This window comes from Dromaius novaehollandiae, chromosome 11 (assembly GCF_036370855.1).
Source record: "Dromaius novaehollandiae isolate bDroNov1 chromosome 11, bDroNov1.hap1, whole genome shotgun sequence".
NCBI classification, from domain to species: Eukaryota; Metazoa; Chordata; class Aves; order Casuariiformes; family Dromaiidae; genus Dromaius; species Dromaius novaehollandiae.
In genome coordinates this window covers 5125785-5144957 of record NC_088108.1, presented here as the reverse complement: position 1 = coordinate 5144957, position 19173 = coordinate 5125785, and the positions used below count along the sequence as shown (strand labels likewise).

The 19173-nt window shown below is 38.2% G+C and overlaps 1 protein-coding gene across 1 annotated transcript in view; it reads left to right on the top strand.

Annotated features, from left to right (window-relative positions):
• ABCB7 (ATP binding cassette subfamily B member 7) overlaps positions 1-18843 on the top strand; it is a 46418-nt gene extending 27575 nt beyond the window's left edge. Inside the window, exons 7-16 of the mRNA XM_064518107.1 lie at positions 500-588; positions 673-760; positions 1784-1958; positions 3412-3569; positions 4109-4272; positions 4448-4577; positions 5057-5228; positions 10195-10298; positions 11923-12030; positions 14799-18843. Of these exons, the coding sequence (XP_064374177.1) occupies positions 500-588; positions 673-760; positions 1784-1958; positions 3412-3569; positions 4109-4272; positions 4448-4577; positions 5057-5228; positions 10195-10298; positions 11923-12030; positions 14799-15017 (1407 nt within the window). The 3' untranslated portion in view covers positions 15018-18843. The remainder of the gene's footprint in view (positions 1-499; positions 589-672; positions 761-1783; positions 1959-3411; positions 3570-4108; positions 4273-4447; positions 4578-5056; positions 5229-10194; positions 10299-11922; positions 12031-14798) is intronic.
• The last annotated feature ends 330 nt before the right edge of the window (positions 18844-19173 follow it).

Below are 19173 nucleotides of genomic sequence, written 5' to 3'. Positions count from 1 at the left end.
ACCTTTTTGGTATTTGGTTAGATTTTGTAACCTTTGACAGCTGCAAATCAAGCTGGCTAATAGCCACCATGCCATGATACCTTAATTTTTCTTTTTGCTTTTCTATCCTGATGTACTCTGAAGTAGAGAAAACCCTTCCTAAATTGTTTTGCAAGGCCATTTATTTGCCCACAGGCTATGCCTTTTAAAATATCCCCACAATCATATAAACAAATATTTATTTTTGATAACAGCAAAGTTTTTGTAAGACCCTTTTCCAGTATTGTGTTATGCACTTGCTTTTGGTTATCTCCACTTATCTCTTATCTATAGTCTCCCTTTGCTGATCTCATTGTTACTTTCCTTGTAAACTTCAGCCGATATTTAACCTGTGAAGAGTAAGGGAAATGTTGGGAGGGACTTCAGAGTTTGTCTTTTCAGGCTACGGTGTCATAATTTTGAGACAACAATAAAGTTTGAATGTTATCATCACTTGACTTATTTTACTTTAATCTTCTAGTATTACAAATGCGGTGCGGAGTTTGCGTTAGTAACCCTGGGGACGCTAGGAGCCTATGCAGCGTTCACGATAGGAATTACGCAGTGGAGGTAAGGCATCCCTCAGATTCGGCCACGTACGCAAAGTGTTGCCTCAGCCAGAACTCTTGACTGTATTAAACCTTCCTTTTACAGAACTAAGTTTCGAATCGAAATGAACAGAGCAGATAATGATGCAGGTAATGCTGCAATTGACTCGCTGCTAAATTATGAGACTGTGAAGGTAAGACCGATCTGTACTGCTAGGCTCTTTGTCTTACTTGTCCCAGCCTTGTCTTGCATCTCCCAGCCTCAGCAAAGTGAGTCATAAGATTCATCTTTTGTATGGCTACATGTTTGAAACAATAGCGTGGTTTTGAAAACATTACTCATTTGAAGAGTACAAACACAGTAGCATGAAAATCATTTGGGCTTGAAAAATCCTATTTGGTAAAGAGTGAGAAGCTTCCTTTATGAGTGAATAGCCTTGACCTTTAGTTTCTGCAAAATGCAAACTTAGAGGCTTGGAGAGAATTCTATTGATCTGTTGGCAAAAATTATCTTCTGAATGTACGCCTGCGAAGTATCGTCTTCTCCAGTGAGCATGTGTACTGTACTCGCTGCCTGTTGCTATCCGTAGCACTCCGTTGCAATGTTCACGGGTGTCTACTGGTCCTTTTACAGCTGCTATTAAAAATTCCTGTGGACAGCTTTGAATTTCTCCAGAATCATGCTGATTTTATGTTTCTGTTAATTGGAGAAGTATAATTGGAAAGATAGGCAATCTCTACCCAAAAGTAGAGATTGTACGAGAGGTGGAGACCTTGTCATCCTCAAAGCAACAAGGATGTTCTGGTAGATAGAGGGCAGTAACTTTTTCTTCTTTTTAATATACAGTGGTAGCTGGGTTTGGGGAGTTTTTATGGGTTTTTTGGGGGGTGGTGGTGGTGGTTTAGACATTAGGTAGAAGTTTTACGAGAGAGACCACCCAGTATGTTGTTATGTTATGAGCGTGGTAGGGATCTCTGTACTGTCTCCTTTCCCAGTGCAGAAAGTGCTGGGTTTGCTCATCTGTGGAGTGACCTTGTCTCTTAATAGTTTTGCCTTCATATCCTGGTCTTTTATCATTTTTTCTCTTTAGTTGTTAGAAGAGTTGAAGGCACGTGTGTGTGTCTGTGCATATAGTGTGCTATACTAAATTTTATAGCGAGTTAAATAGTTTTGTATGTTGAGAATGTGACATTTATTACTTTTGTTTATATCGCAGTATTTCAATAATGAAAAATATGAAGCCCAACGGTATGATGGATTCTTGAAGACCTATGAAAACGCCTCCCTGAAGACTACCTCTACATTAGCTCTGCTGAATTTTGGACAAAGTGCTATATTTAGTATTGGCTTAACAGCCATCATGGTGCTTGCTAGCCAGGGCATTGTTGCAGGTAACTGATCTGTCTATAAGCTAAAATAGATTCTTCTCAATGTATCCATAATAGAGGTGTTACAGGGTTTTTTGTTTTTTAATTCACTTGTGGTTGATAGTTCACTTTGAGAGTTTTCGCTTGAGATCCCTTCTTTAAGGATATTTTTGCATCTTGCAGCATTTCATTCCGTGATCTCTTCAGTAATAACTACTTTATTAGAAGCATTTTAAAAGTTTGGTAGTTAGAGAAGGAGTCTAAGAAAATGTAACTTAAGCAGGTGTAGTGAATGAAGGATTACAAAAGCAGCATTTGTGCTGATGAATAAAAAAATATATGGGGGAAGAGTTTAATTTCTAAGAAGGTCCTTTTCACCCTTCTTTCCCATGTTGCCAAAAATCAGGACTCTTCTGCACTGTGTACATACCTATGCTTTGTCTCGTACAGCTTTGTTAGCAGTGTCCTTCATTTCCATTAAACTAATAAAAGACTTTATTAAAGGAACTGCTTCCATATGTTAGGAGTTGTCTCCCATGTTTGTCTTAGATACCACATAAAGCAAAGCCTGCTTGTTTCAGAGGACAAGCTTGTAGGTGAATGCAGCAATGGGATGAGGCTCAGCTAAAGGGAGGCAGTTCAGAGTAACAGCAATGATATTTAAGCACTCTGTTAGCATCCAGATACGTTTGAAAGGTACATGTTTTTTGTCATGTTGTCTCTCTTGTGTCTGTATTTGGTTTTGCTAAGAGATAGTAGACAGGTGAGAGTGAATGGGTAAATTGATAGGTGCAATTTATGGCTTTTCTTAAGAAAATTTAGAATGGCCCTTAAGCAGGACGCTGGAAATGTGGCTTTAAATCATCTTTGCTGACCTGTTTCAGTTGAACTGGCTTGGCACTTGCCTTTAGCTAGTGTGTCACATCCAGAGTCATTTCTTGATCAATGTATTTGATATTAAGCTGCTCAGAGGTTCTCACAACATGTATTAGCAACTCTATTTTATAGAATGTTGGAAGCCCTCTCTCTTGCTTTTAACACATCCTAGCATTTGGGTTTGTCTATAGTTGTTCTTAAGATTCAAAATTCTTGTCTTTCCTACTTGCTTGTTTTTGTGTATTATTTCCTCCCTTTCCCCATGCTTCCAACTTACTTGAGACTCTTTATGTTTATCGCTCAGGGCAGTTTTACAACTTTGCAGTATGGTATTTTCTGTGAATTTCCTAATATGCTGCTTGTCTTATTTTTCAGGTGCTATTTTATCTTTAATGGAATCCATACAAACATTGCTATTCCTTTCAGCTACCTTCCTAGCCAAAATCTGGTCCTCTAGGAATGTATTTTGTTTACTGTTTAAACATCTGGCTTTAGAAATGGGATAACAGAAACTAAACTTAATTTTCCAAACTGGTTTTGTGTTTCCTAACAAGACTGCCTTTCAAGTCTCCTTATTCTTCCCCGTTCATTCTGTCTTAAGGGAGCCTGTCTGTTGGAGACCTAGTGATGGTCAATGGATTGCTGTTCCAGCTTTCTCTACCCCTGAACTTCTTGGGAACAGTATACAGAGAGACAAGACAAGCACTTATAGATATGAATACCTTGTTTACACTTCTCAGCGTAGATACCAGAATTAAAGTAAGTAGTAGCTTATTTTCCTTGAAGTATCTGCATATTTAATAGGGCTGTTTTGTAGCATGCTATTGTTTCACCCTGTTTGATAGTGTTGAGATGTAGCTTCTGTTCAGGAAAGAGTTACTGTGTAAGGATGCTGTTCGGTGTTCTCTTTAAGTGCAGTTAGTGCAGTAGCTGCTGCTTTTTTTCTTGCAGAACCTTTTAGCAAGAGCAGAAGTTGCTTCACAGAGCTGTGTTTGCACTGAGGTTTTTGTTTAAGCATTCATGCCTTGTGCTTAAGTTTTTATTTGTAATTAATGATGCAGAATTTATTACTGCAGAAGTTGTGAAGCGGAATGTTTACAGCAGAAATTTTTGCCTTCTTTGGGGAAAAGGATGAATAAACCAATTTTACCTGTGTGGCTGATCATAATTATTTTCAACATATCCAAGCTAGAGTGTCTATTTGCCTTTTTCTCAGTTAGGAAATGGACTGTTTAGCTTGTTGAACTGCTTGAAATACTTTCTGGGCAGCATATAAAGTGGCACTCTTCTTTTAATAGGACAAAGAGCTGGCTCCACCCCTGCAGATCACACCACAGACTGCTGCCATCGCCTTTGATAATGTGCATTTTGAATACCTTGAGGGGCAGAAAGTCCTTGCTGGAGTATCTTTTGAAGTCCCTGCAGGAAAGAAAGTGGCCATTGTAGGAGGTAGTGGGTCAGGGTGGGTAAATGGACTACATGCAAAATTCTGCATCATTGATTGGCGTTTTTTAAATGAGTTTGTTCTTGTGTTTTGCTTTTTATTACTTTTGTCTGTGACATCAATGTTTTGACTGGAGATTTGCAAACGATAAACTGAGAATTTAATGTTGGCTTCAATTCTCTTTCCATTTCAGGAAAAGCACAATTGTGAGATTATTATTTCGTTTTTACGAACCTCAGAAAGGAAATATTTATGTTGCTGGACAGAACATACAAGATGTCAGTTTGGAAAGTCTGAGAAAGGCAATAGGAGTTGTACCCCAGGTATAATACGTTTCACTCTCCCCCAAAAGCCTCTTGTAATGGTAGTTCGTGATATTCTGACACTGTGGTTCAATAAAAGCCAATCGTAACACAGTGATATTGTCTAGTTCCTTTGAAAGTCACTGTACTTAATTTGCTCAGGAAATATTACCCCATTTTTATGTGAATCGTATAGATCCAATTCTTGAAATGTGTTTAAGCTGCTTAAAGCTGGAGGCTGTTTCTCATGAAGTGATTCACCTTTATAGTTGATTATCACCTTTGAGTTAGCAAAACTGTAAAAGTATATGTGATGTATATTTAGGACATAAGGAAATGTCTCATTCCCATTTTGGGGGGAAATGAAATCTCCCAAATACTCAACTTCAAGCGTTCGTGGAAAAATACAAGCTATTTCGTATTGATTTCTTTCAAGGGTTGGGGACAGTTTTTGAACTAGTGTTCATAATTTGTTTAAAATGTTCTTTCTATAAATGTAGGATGCTGTTCTCTTCCATAATACTATCTATTACAATCTACTCTATGGCAATATCAGTGCAACACCGGAAGAGGTGTATGCAGTGGCGAAGCTGGCAGGAATCCACGATGCTATTCTTCGAATGCCTAATGGTTACAACACGCAGGTTGGTGAACGAGGACTCAAGCTCTCAGGTAGGTCCGTAAGTGCAAATGTTCTTTGCATCCCTTTTGCTAGCTCAAAGTGTAATGTGTAGTTTGTTCATCAGTTAGACTTGCTTTTAGCTCATTTACATTATAACGTAAGTGCAGCGCTAAGTATTAATAAACTGTAGCTTAAGACAACTGTAATCTACAAGATATTTAAAGGGATGTATTTTCAGGGGATAAGTGTTAAATGAGGTGATAGGTAAGCACATAGATACATCTAAATAAAAATGGTCTTACTGTAATATATTTGGGTTGTAGAATACATATGAATAGAATTGAGAGCTCTGTGTATGTGTGCTTTGCATGTATGATGGTATAGACTTACCTATGCATAGACCTTCCAAATTTTGATCTTCTAGCAGCTGAAATCTAGATTTTTGTTTTTGTAGTAAATAGTACTATGGGAAATGTTGTTGCCACACACTAATTTTAGGCCCTTTTCATTATAAAAGTGCCTCCAAGTCTTGTCATTTTGATTTGTGTTTAAACAAACAAACAAAAAAAAATTGTGGCAGCTTATCTACAGGCTGTGGATTTATATAAAGCAACCTTAATATTGAAATCAAAATAGCCTGAGTTTAGGTCCTCCAAGTTCCTCCATAGTCGAATAGGCACCCTATCGAGTGCAGGACAGTTTTGCTGCTTCACAGATAGCATCATGGTATTAGCCAAGCTGCCCATGGCATGTCAGCCTTTTGGCACCATTTTTTACAAAATTACAGTTTACTCCTCCTTCTGTGCAGATGTCTGTCTCTACGCTCATGGTTCTCCTATGACTGCTCCTTCCATGTATGTTAAAATTGCACACACTTCTTCTTTTTAGGGAAGATGATGCTTGAAAGCAAATACTTTTTGTGGCAGAGTTAGGGGAATGATAACGTGAGATAAGAGATCATTTGGGACCTGGGAAATGTCTAAATCATTTGCCTTATTCTTTCTCTGTTTTTTAATGGGGGATTTAGGATTTAAAAAGTACTAAGTTTATCTTTAAGTATAATTTTTAGGTAGTAGCTATATTCCATTGAAACACTTTCAGTCTTAAATCTCTTAGGCTAAAATTGCATTGAAAGAAAGCTATTGATGATGTCTAGCACATGATTGTAGCACTAAATGTGGTACATTGAATGAAACAAAATCAAAATTCCAGTTTTGATTGAAGGATGTATTATTATTAGGTGGATAAATATTTTATTTTAGATAAGTCTTTATCCTCTTATACCATTTAAAGTTTTTTTTCTTTAATGGATATATGATGCCAGATAGAACAGGATAGTCATTTAATGAGATTTCCCCACGTAATTCACTGATGGATTTGCTTTCCGTCCTTGGTGGATATTTCAAGGAGTACAAGTGGTGGCTGTGGAGTTCATTAAAATCATTTCCTGCTCTCCGTTCCGAGAAAGCGAAACGCACTGAGGTTTTGCTTAGACTTGCTCGCCGATAGGAATAGCGGTAGAGCACAGATTTTCACATTGGCTTTCTATCCTTTTTTAAATATATGCTTAAAGTTAATTTAGATGGATGTGCAGAGACTGCGAGTGGACAGACTGCAGCACATGCGCCGTCTAACCGCTGCCCTGCAGGAGGAGAGGCCGTAGCACGGCGGTAGCATGTAAAACGTGCCCTCTGCGCAAGGCCGTCTGGACACCAGGCCTCGCTCTGTGGCAAGCTGTCAGCTCGCGGTGCGGAGCTGGTGACGTTTCTGCCACCCTGGCCCCACGTACAGCCGCTGGTTGGTAGACTGAAGAGCGGGTCAGGCGGCTCCCTTGCGTGCGGTGGTGCAGTGGGGAGCAGGGTGCCTACGCCGGGAATGCGTGTGCGCTTGTGCAAGGGGAGCACAGGGAAGGCTAGAAGGGAGATGAAATACGTGGCACAAGTCTGGGTGAGTGAGTAAAAAATACAAAACGGGCACTGGCGGCACTGCGAAGAACCGCAACCGTGAAGGTGAAGGATGTCTCCTGTGCTGCCTGTCTCCCAAAGCACCCTAGAAAGATGATGTGACTAACAGCAGGTTTGGAAAGGCTTGGGGTTTGTCTGGAAAGACGTCCCGCGCCCCAGACGCGGGGCAGAAGTGGGGTTGTGTGCATGGGTGTGCGCCTGCGCGCTGGGCTCCCCCCTGACCCCAGGGCTCCTCCAGCAGAGCCTGCCTGAACCCTGCTCCTCTTTGCTCCCTCCTTCGCTGTGCGCTGCCGCAGCGCTGGCAGTAAACACTCATCTAACACAATGCTTTAACAGAGATCGTGCTTAGAAAGTGGAGGGAAGTGTGTTTTTCTTTTTCCCCTTTTGTTTGTATTAAAACAAAAAGAATATGTAAATCTCTTACCAGTGGAAAGACACTGATGTGAATTTGTGGCAAAGAGAGAGCTCGGCATGTGCATGTGACATTGAAGTAGCAGCTTCAGTCTCTTTATTTTCAACAAATTAGATGACTATTGGCAAACAATCATAAACAGGCTGAGGCAATGTTTACAGCCAGGCTACGAGAGTCTCAGGCTGAGGCTCTCAGAAGTGTCTGCTCATCTTGGGCTTCCCCAGATTGCACACTGAATTGATCTTAAACGCAGTCATGAGCACTCAGCGCCTGGTTTGAGTCTGCCTTCATTTGCAGGTTCCCATTTGAGACAGTGGTTTAGGTTGAAATGTGAAGCTGAAGTGTCCACTGACTTCCCTGCGTGTGCGTTAGATTAACGCTCTTGTTGGTAATGAGAGTTAGAGTGGCCAGAAGTTGACTGTCAATGGTTTGGTTTTATTGTTTAATGGATTAGATGTGTCAAACGCCTGCCTTTGAGTTTCCTCAATAGCTCTGTGAACATACAGTATCTGTTACCTTGAAGCCCTGCATTTTTCTGGAGAGTAGAATGGCTCCTCAAATTGTTGTAAAGATATGTATTACTCCTTCCTGAGTCTGGTTCGTAGTTAGCTTTTTGAATCGGGTGAGACTTCTCGCCCTCCTAGTCTGAGCAGTACGCAAAGTCCTGCCTTGATTTGACTTTTTTGGAGGGAGGACTAGAGAGGGTGAAAGGTTTGTGAATTTAAGTGGTCCTCTTTGAAATCCAGGTATTTTCCATTCCTGGTGGGGAAAAAACGAGGTTTTGGGGACCACTGACATGGTAGATATCTCAGTGAAAGGCAGTGATGATCCTAAGAATTGTCTTGGGTGTCCTGGGTGTGTAGACAGTGGTGCAGGGTGGATGTGTGGGGCCAGTAATTGCTGCGGTCTTAATTTTGGGCCCTTTTTCTATAGATATTTAATACTGTTGAGAGGAGCAAGTGGTTAATTTAAACAATAATATGTAAATTTGATGCTCTCTGTATGCAGAATTTGCACCCTGCTATATTAAAGATTCCTTTCTTCCAGTAAAGGAAGAGTTTACGTATTTTTGGAACGGAGCATTGTAAAATTGTATTTTAGAAGTGCTGTCTGATATTTTAAAATGTTTTTTTCATTGACTGGTAAGAATGTTAATACAAACAAAACTCCCCAATGGCAGTACGCGAAGGTGGTTAAGAAGCCTCAGCGTGTCTGCCTTAGTGCGGTTTTCCTTGCTGGTGCTGTACCAAAAATAACAGGCCTAAGGAAGTCTCTATTGCATTAAGAACTTTATCAATTTAAATGATAAAATCAAATAAGCGTTTAGTGCAGTTCTTAGTGGTCTCCGTGATTGATTCCTCAAGAGTAAATAATTAAAAGTTTGAGCTTTTGCAAGTAGCATGCATTTCAGTGCCTTTCAGTAGATGTCTCATAGACACCTGGCCTTGTGAGCAAAACAATTAAAATGCTGCTGTCCTGCATGTGGATGGGAAGAACGTGAAACGCGTCTGTATGCTGCAAATGTGAGAAAAGGCCTTGGGTTTTTGATATCAGTGCATGTCTTTCAAACAGGGATGTTGCCAAGCTGTCAGTTCTGAACATGCTTTAAAGAAGGGGAGAGAGGGAGAGTGTATTAAAATAGATTGAGTAAATTGTACAATTCTAATTACTACTGAGTTCCACCAAAGATAGCTTAAATCTTGAACTGCACCAAGATTATCAGCCTCTTAAATGGTTTATTAAAGCGTGTTCTCTCCTGATAGAAATGGAACATTAATAAGAATATAATGGTGTTAAATAGAATCGTGCAAAGTCTTGAATAAAACATAGGAGGGCAAGCGCACAAATGTTAAATGTCTGCATTGCATACCAAATGTTTAGCAGATTTTAAGTCCTCAAATGCACCTGTTTTCTGTCTATAAAACTTGTCATAAGTTATTCTTGGGGAGATCAGTTGTCTGTGAGAATTGTGAAGGAAGGAAACTGTTCTGAAACCACTTACATCAAAAAGCAGCAGGCAGTACATTGCATAATGAAGATGGTTTTCAGTGCCATGTTAATTGTATTTCTTAATGAAATTCACTCGTTAAAGCTGTTAGTTTTGGACACTTAATTCAGGTTATAGAGCAGTGGAAAGTTGGATGAATTTCAAGGAGAGACTGGAAAGAAAAAGTGTGCGTGCAAGGTGTGTGAAATAAAAGAATACAGTAGTCGCGTAGCCTTGTTTGCTTGCGTGAGAAGACGGTGCATGTATATATGTTCTTACTGCGTGGGACGTAACTTACAGGAGAGCAGGCAAAAGAGCACCTGGCTCCCTGGAGTATGGAAAGAGTTATTGTACCCTGTTGTTTTTAGTTACCTGTACAAGGCTCTTGCCTTGTAGCATATATGAAATACTTCACCCTCTTTTTCTAAGAAGATAAACAATTTTGAATCACTTTATTTACCTGGAGCAAGAACCTGCACGGTATCTTATGTAACCTGTATGCAGACTTGTATCAGTAGTAACTATGATGTGTATATTGAAAAGACTTAAAGAACAAACACACCTCTACTGCTGAATTTAGAATATCCTGCAGGTAATAATTGTAACTTCTTTTTTTTTATCCCCTTCCCCTCCCCTCCCCTCCCCTTATTCAGGAGGCGAAAAGCAAAGAGTTGCAATTGCTAGAGCGATGCTAAAGGAGCCACTTATTTTTCTCTATGATGAAGCCACATCATCTTTAGATTCAATTACAGAAGAGGTAAATTGGCAGAAAGAAATACAAAATTTAAGTGGTGTAATGATGTCTGATCCTGATACTTTTTCCTTGTTCTTTCCTTCTCAGAAAGAATCCTATTCTTGTTGCCTGATTGCTATCATGTGTTTTCTTGATATTACTGTTAAGTGACCCTATGGCTAATCCTTTTTCCTAAAGGCCGGAGCAAGAGATCCTGAGCCTCATCCACCTCGAGGCAGAGGGAAGAATATCAGTTCTGTCTCTGGGTGCAACTTCTGTTTTACACTCTGAGGTGCTCTTCACCATTAAACACGCATCTCTTGAAACTGTTGCAAATATTTGGCCATGATGTATGAAGCTTTGCAGTCCTCTTTTAAAAGGTGTTTAGTTGGTCTCTAGTATTCATTTAAAAATAAGTCTTATAAACAATTTTGATGTAAAGTGAAACAGAAAACCCCTTGTTCGTTGTGCAGCATCGTTCTGAGATGCAAATCAGGTAGGCGTAACCTGCAGTGCTGCTGTTCATTTGTATTCCCTTCACAGGAAGGGCTGCGAAACATCAGCGTGTTGTGACATAGATGTCATGACACTACCACAGCAACTGCATCAGGCTTCATAACTGCATCTTTGCTTAAACACAAAACTCTCAGCACCAGCAATGATTTCACAAACTAATGTCATCTAAAACCAGTGCTCTGTGTATGTTTGTCTTCACTTATGCAGATTATTGAGCAAATTTACTGACCTGTAATTGCTAAATTACTTTCATTTTTTGGATGTGAAGAAGCTAAGGTACATACTGTACGTCTGTGTAGTACAGCTTTCAAGTAATGCTTCCCAACTCCCGACTGTGCTCCCTCACACGACCAGAAATGTTCTTAACACAATTCTAAGGAATAATACTTCATTCTTTCACTTCACTGTATTTGTTGCAAGACTCATAAGCAAAGCTGAAAGTTTCACAGTAGAGCTGCATTTTAAAGACAGCAAACAAAATCGAGTCCTTCCCACAAAAGTGTGTCAGGTAATCAGAATGGTTTTTGACAAAGCCTAGCATTTTTTCGGGAAAACAAAATGGGCACTTCACTTAGTGAGAGCACAAACTCCCAATTAGTGCCGCTTGCATCTGGATGCAGTTTGGGGAGGTGGAGAAGCATACACAAAGTCAGCTGTAGATAGGAAAGGATTCCAAGAATTTTTTTTAGCTTTGTGTTCCACATTGGCATAGTATCGAGAGGGATTTTTTGCATTTAACTTTTGTTCATTTGGGAAGTCTATCATTATTATTTTCAGGTGCCTTAACTGCTTTTGATGATGCTTCTGAATGCCCAAGGAAATTTCCTGAAATCAAGTTCTCTTTCAATTGTTGGGACTTCTATTCCCCTGCCACCAAATATAAACTATTTTTTTCTTTTTTTCTTTTTTTTCAATTTTGAGGATGCTGTCAGAACCACAAGTGGTTCATTCTTGAGCTGTGTTTGCTGCTTCTGTACATGCTCCTAGCTGTTTCATACTGGGAAACTGTAGCAGTTTTGGAGATGTTTCTCAACATTCATTTAAAATAATTTGAATATTTCCAGACAGCATTTTATTTCTTTTCATACTACCTAAGAATGTGTAAGCGTGTGTCTATATATTAATCTTACAGAATATTCTGAGTGCCATGAGGGACATGGTGAAGCACCGAACATCAGTCTTCATTGCCCACAGGTTGTCAACAGTAGTTGATGCAGATGAAATCATTGTCCTGGATCAGGTGAGGCTATTGCCCTGCGAAATACAACTTTCACATAATGTCATTGTAAAGAGTTTATGTGTACACTCTGAAATACTAAAACCCTAACCAAGCTACTGAAAGCTCTGCCTTTGGAAAAGAGCAGTGTTAAAAAAAAAAAAATCTTGCCTGAGCTTTACTTTTTATACCTTTCTCTTTGCAACTAATGGTTTGTCAGCTGTAGAAACCTTTCTGTGATTTCTTTTTGTTGTGTATATTATTACTTTGTTTGCTTAGTACATTTAATTAAAGTACTTTATATGGATTATTACAAACTTGAGCTGGGAATAGCTTAATGTTGCATATTTTTAATTTATTATATGCTCCTTTCCATTTGGGCTCCTAATGTGTTCCCCCAATTTATGCTTCATTCTCATTATACAGTGAGTGTCTGTTTTTCATATGCATCCATTGGGGTTTTTTTTCCAATGGGAAGAAAGAGGACAGCATGCTCTGTTTCTATGCAGATAAATCTGTTGTAGGCTTGTTCAACCTAATTATGTTAGAAATCAGTGTTCTCTTTTGTAGCTTTAGAAAATTGTAATCATTCCCTTCCTGTACTGTATGTCTACCTTAAACACACACACACCCCTTTCAACATTTGATTTATTAACATCACTATTCAACACTTACCTTATATTCAGTTGTCCTAAGTCTGTTGTCTTCTGTTACGCAGATTTGGCTATAGATTTTAAAATAAATAAATGTCCTTAAAATAACTTCATAGTTACTTTTTGAACCGATAATGCTGAAAACAGTGCTGTAATCTGCTGTTAGTAGATGTTAAATTCAACTCTGCATTCCTTTATTTTAGTTGTTCTTTCTATGCTTGTGACTATAGGTGTATTTGGTGACTGAAATGTGCACATATAAAAGAAAATAAATTATTCCCATAGTACACTAAATGATTTAATGGGAAATTAGAACAAAATCTGATGAAATGGTGATGTTCCTGGCCATATTTGCTATGCAAATTTTAGTGTCATATGAACCTAAAAATTAAGTAGTGGAATAAACTCACTCGTACTTCCCTGTAGATATTTGGTTCGGTTTTGTTCTGCTTGTTTTTTCTGCTTTTGCTGAAAAATCATTTCCTAAGGTGTATCCTTTATGTAACTGCATGTTACAACATCTTGCAAATGTTTTTTAACATGTTATAAGGCAATCTGTGGTTTTTTGTTTTGTTTTTGATGCAAGTTTTCACAGTTTACTAGGAGTGTGTTTTGTGTTACAGTGTAACTGTTAAAAATAAAAACACAACCTAAAGCTGTAAAACAGCTAGAGTGCTCACTTTCCTGAATGGTTTGAGTGTAAAAGAGATTGTGAGTGAGCGAGGCAGCATGGTGCATCGCTTTTTGGTGTCTGACTGCTTCGTGAGGCATCGCTGACATTTGCGTGGCAGAAAGTTGCCTCTTGTCGTCCCAGCTTGATGAGTGCTGTGTTAGCAACCAGTTAAATGAGGATCAGCAATGGAAAAGAGGCAAGGAAATTGTGACTGTTTTGTGACTCAGTGATGTTAAATATTGCATTGCAATTTCAACACCTTTGCCTAGGTAAAATCAGAATAATTGAGTAAACAAATACTGTATTAACAATATTGATTTTAATGCTGCAAAGCTGAACAGAGAAGTTAAATTTCTGGCAACTGTGAAAGTTATAAAAATAGTTTAATTCATAAGCCTAGTCTCCACTGCAGTGAACTCTCTAAATTAACCACTTAGCGTTTTTAAATCAATTCTGCAGTTATGTTGGCCAACTACGTATTTGTTAAGATTCCACCAGCACGACTACTAATAAAAGTGACAAGACCCAATTTTGTTTCCCAGTATGTTCATCAGCGGCTGTCACAAGGAGGTAGATTTAATTGTAGATCAGAATTTGGAACTAATACAAAATCTGTGTAGTTGTCTATATAATATTATCTTTTCTCAAAAGAAAGAATAGGTAGAGAATGAATAAATGATTTTAAATTGAAGTCAGTGGATGTAAACGTCTCTCTCAAATGAAAAAGATAGGAGCCTCTGTTTTGAGAATGGTGTTGTCTGGCTGTCCAGAGGGTTTGGGTTCTCCCCTTTTCTTCTTCCTTCCCCTTTCCACAGTATGACAGTCAGTAAATCAGCATTGCTCTTTCAAAACAGAGAGCACAGATGAACTGAACTGCTTGCTTGGTTTTCATGATGGCATCTAATGACAGAAGCAACTGAGGCCCCTTCTGAAAATGCGACTTACATTAATTGCTTTTAGAATCTGACTTTAAATGTTTTTGGCTTAACTGCCACAAATCCCTTTGTGTGTGCTCTCTTCTTTCAGCTTCTTTTGGTGTAGCTTAAGTATGTTTCTTATCAAGCAGAGATAAATACATGTTTGTCTTGGTACATCCATGTGCCTTTTGCACTAGTAGTTTAACGCCTTGCTGTCCGTAAGAATTTCTACATTTATCTTAAATAGCACTTCCAGTTTAAATAGTAAAACTTTTCATGTTGGTAGGCTTTAAATTTTGTCCAGGTTGAGAAGAGGAGTCTGTGCTCCTATTTACAAAAGTTTAAGAATACAGTGTCTTGTTTTCCGCATGCAGCATAACCCAAAAAGCAATGCTCCGTGCGTTCAGTCTGTCCTTTGCTGCCCCAGCCTTCTCCTAGCTCAGAATTGGTGTGAGCCACACTGTAAAGCTGTGGCCCATATTTTGGCAGTGCTAATATTCCTGAAGATCTGGTAATATTGACTGCTGACTTCTTCCACTTCTCTTACAGGGTAAAGTTGCTGAACGTGGTAGACATGCAGACCTCCTTGCAAGCCCGAGCAATCTCTATTATGAGATGTGGCACACACAGAGCAGCAAAATGCGAAATAGCAGTAACAATCAGAAATGGGAAGAGAGAAACAATCAGATGTCCAAAGAGGAGGAAAGGAAGAAACTACAAGAAGAAATTATCAATAGCGTGAAAGGCTGTGGAAACTGTTCTTGCTAAGTATGATCCTGGATTAATCTTCTATAACAGGTTAAAAATGCACAATGTTGCAGTGAAGCACAGCTCTTGTTTTTAACTCATGATTCAAAAACTTCCTGGGTTTTGCAGTTTTTGGTTTTTACTGTTTCTCAGAGGAACATAACTTCAACCAAAGAAGTCTTATTTCTACATCTTTACAAATCCCTGGTATTCAATAGCATTTGCAAGAGCTGAGCTTTTTCAAAAAAACCTTTAAAATTACTTCTAACTAACAGTATATTTTATGGCAGTTTTTAGGTATTGGTAAATTCTCCTGGTAGTTGCTTCAGATGGATCATTAAATTGTAAACAGATTTGTGTTCAGTTTACATTATTTTTCATCATTAATGGCTGATAAAGAAGTCATGTTTTAATTGTAGTTGGGCTAATATGAACTTGTCTCCTAGTGAGGAAGATGCAATTTAAATTCTTCAGGGGTGCTCTGGTGTGAAACTTTCTTCCTTCTGAAACTTAAGAAGAGCCCCAACAAAATATTGGAGGCTTCTAGTAGCAAACTAAGTATTGAAATAATCCATCTCACTGCTCCAAAGCACCTTTCACATTGGACTATCCAGGAAGTGCATTAGTATCCTCTTAAAAGAACTAGAAGTTCTAAGAGCTGATAAAAATCTGAAATTAAACAGTGTGACTTTACAGAAAATGTACAAAATGTGTAAATATTAAGAATTGGAAGCTTTCTCTTAAATGAAAAAATCAGAGTTCAGAATTCTGTATCCGCAACATCTGCTTCAAAGTAGAAGTCAAAGCAGAACGCACTCACCTTGATTTCAGTCATGGTCTTGGGGAGCAATTAAGATTCAATAAAGACTACCATAAATTTATATTATGTCGTTAATGTATGAGAAATCAACCTGGATAATATTGCTCCAATGATCTCACTACTTCAGTAGACAAAATTTCTTCAGTATCAAGAAACCTTAATTTCTGTGATTTGCAGGACACCAGAGGATTGTATGTTTAGGCCTGACCTCTCCAGGGAGATTTCCCATGTCTGTTTATCAGTAGTTATGCTGCTATAATTCCTCATTTGAGATATATATATATTTTTAATAAGAAAAAGGACATCTTTTTCTTGATGTTTAAAAATAACATTTTTCTGGGGAATTATAACAGTATAATTACACTGTTGAAGTTATGTTTATAAATCAGGTGCAAGATGTCTCAGTGAGGGCACTAGCAAAGTACCGAATTTGGTGCTTTTGGAAACTTAGCTGCAAATACTGTTGGTTGGTGGGGTTTTTGTTTGCTTCTTGTTTTGTTCTGTTTTTTTTTTTTTTTTTTTTTTTTTTTTTTTTTTTGTTATAGCTTTCTCTACAGCTGAATACAGCAACAGTAACTTAAAGGAAGTTAAACCTTTATCTTTTCTGCTAGCCATTTGTTTTCTCATTATTAAAATGATGCAAGAAAATAAAATGTTATTAATCCTCAGGAAAAAAATATTTTAACAATAACATCAAATGCGAAGACTTTTGCTTTCATCCTTGGAGCATAGAAGCAAAGTAAAGCCTTGTTAATGTAGTGGCAGTCCAGAATTATTTTAATTTACCATCTTCCTTTTATTTTTAGCAAGTGTCTCCTTTTTTTAATTTGTAATAGCAAGATGGTAGATTATAAAGGTGCAGTTACCTCTGAACTGCCAGAAACAGTTAGCAATAGTTGAAGCTTTTCCCTTTCCTATATTGTAACTAACAAAAACCAAACACCATTCCTCCCCCAAGAGCTAGTTTTGGAATTAAATAATTTGTCTACTGTTGCATGTGGCAGATAATGTACAAAGGCTGTAAATAGTAGTGTTTCAATCTTGAACACCTTTTTCCTTTGGCACAAGTTTTAGAGATGTGACTAGTCTGAAAGATGGAGAAGGTTAGGGGGTTTTTTTGTTTTGTTTTTTCCCCTCCGTGAAGTTTTTCGCCTCCAACGTGACAGGGCTTTGAAATTCCAGTGACTGTCTAAAGAGAGAACGAAAACTAGCATTACGGCCTCTTTAAGTACTCTGAAACCACGAGCCATTTTTATGCCAAATTTGTTTGTGTTTGTGGAGGGGAGGAAGTGTTCAGATGAGTAAGTGATTATACAAAGCTGATGTATTTAATCACTGAGGACAGATTTTGCAAGTACTCCAAGAGGTGTGGGAGAAGGGAGCATTTTCAGATGGTAAATATCAGTAATGATCGAAGTTCAGTTAAATCTGTAAAGGGTTTGATATGGCTGTAAGACTGTTGTCTAGCTCTGCCATTTTTTTTTTTTAAGCCAATCTGTATGCTGCAGCTTTGTCCAGCTTTATGCAAACTGAGTGATGGGAAGCAACTCTTAAAGGCATTTTCTAAAAAGAAGGCTCATGATACAGTAGAATATTTATTTTAAAGAATTGCAGTGACTTCTGGGAGATGACTGAGAAGTTCTTGTGCCATAGAGTTGCTAGATAAACATTCCTGACTTGTTCATGGCTTTATTCGAATGTGCTCTGTGCTTAGCTAACTGCTTTTTGAGGCACGGGTTACAAAAAATACACCTAACAATTGTAAATTTAGCAGCAGCACATGGTAAATGGGAGGGGGGAAGACTTCTGTACTGATGATAGCAAAAAGATTTTTGCTTTCTTTTGGTTCCCCCCCACCACCTTCCCAAATTAAGTGGGAAAAGCTTCCTAGAAAACCAGAAAAAGTTGCACAGCTGAAGAGTTGCAGATGAGCAGGATTCTCTGCTGCCACAACCTCCCGCTATTCTATCAAACAGATGCAAGAGCAAAATACTTAGTGTTATGTTTTGCTTGTGAGCAAGCATCTCAAGGAAGTAGACGCAATACTTTGACTTTTTTGGTTACAAGAAGATAAAACTTTTCCTTTTTTTTTTTTTTTTAATTCTTATGCCATGACTCCAAAATCACTATTTTAAGCAGACATTTATGACACTTGCTGACTGGGAGAGTCACAGCTTTGGAGGCTCGGATAAGATCTGTATTGCACTGAGTCTTGAGACAATATATATGGCATCTCTTTAAAAAGATGTAGTTTGTTACAGAAAATCGATTTATTTTGAAGCTCTCTGACAGCCTCTGTGGATCTTGGTAATTCTGCTCTTCTGTAATCCAGCACATCACTTTTCTAAACAGCAGCTTTTCATATTTTTGGAATTTTGCTGGATTTGTAGCAGGTTGTTTTTCAAAATTAAAGTCACCTACTACCATTATAAAATCACTGTTTGCCAGTTCGGAGTCAAAAAGCCCTTTGTTTTTTCCTCTCATTCTCTCCTTTTTTTAAAGGAAATGTGCATGTCTGAAAAGTGGACAGAAAAATGATTGGTTCTTGCACTGCATATTCATCTATTGACTCCAAACTTGCAGAATTTAATTTTAATTCCCATGCAAGAACTTACTGAGCACAGAGTGTGAAGACACGAATCAGGCTTTGTTTGGTTATTCTAACCTCCAAGTTAGCAAACTTGTGGTTTGAGGTTTTTGGCAGGTTGGTTTTGGTTTTCAAAAATGGAAATTCATAACTTGCTACTTGCAGATAATCTCTCAGTTTACTCTCAGCAGTGCTGTTATATGGATTAGTAGTTGCATACATCTCTTAAAATTCAGATTTTAAATTATGCTCAAGTTTCTTTTGAGGATGGAAATGTAAAATATACATTGTACAGTAAGATGATAGATGTTTCAAAAAGAAAGGCTAGTTTAAAACCACATTGTATAAACATCTGCTGGAAGACTTCTTAGCCTGACTCTTGTTGTTCATCTGTGTATAGATAATTATTACTAAATAAAGGATTTATCTTTGTGAATAGACATGGGTGTCCTGTTAAAATGACTCCTCCAGCTTTGCAGCAATTTCCAGGGGAAACAGATATTTTGTCAGTCACTCGCATGGAATAAAAATAGCGATGATTTTAATAACAGCTATGGGAGTATGGCTCTTCCACCCAGAAAGGGAAGCTTTGAATTGGCTTTTTTAGTAAAAGTAATTGTTTGCAGTGCTTGGTAATGACAGTGAAGCTGATAGCAAATTATAGGGCTGTGGGTTAGCATTAGGCAACCAAACTCCAGATGATCAATCAGAGAAAGGTAAGTTCATACAGCACACCCAAATTCTGTTCCCCCTCAGCTTTTATATGCCCT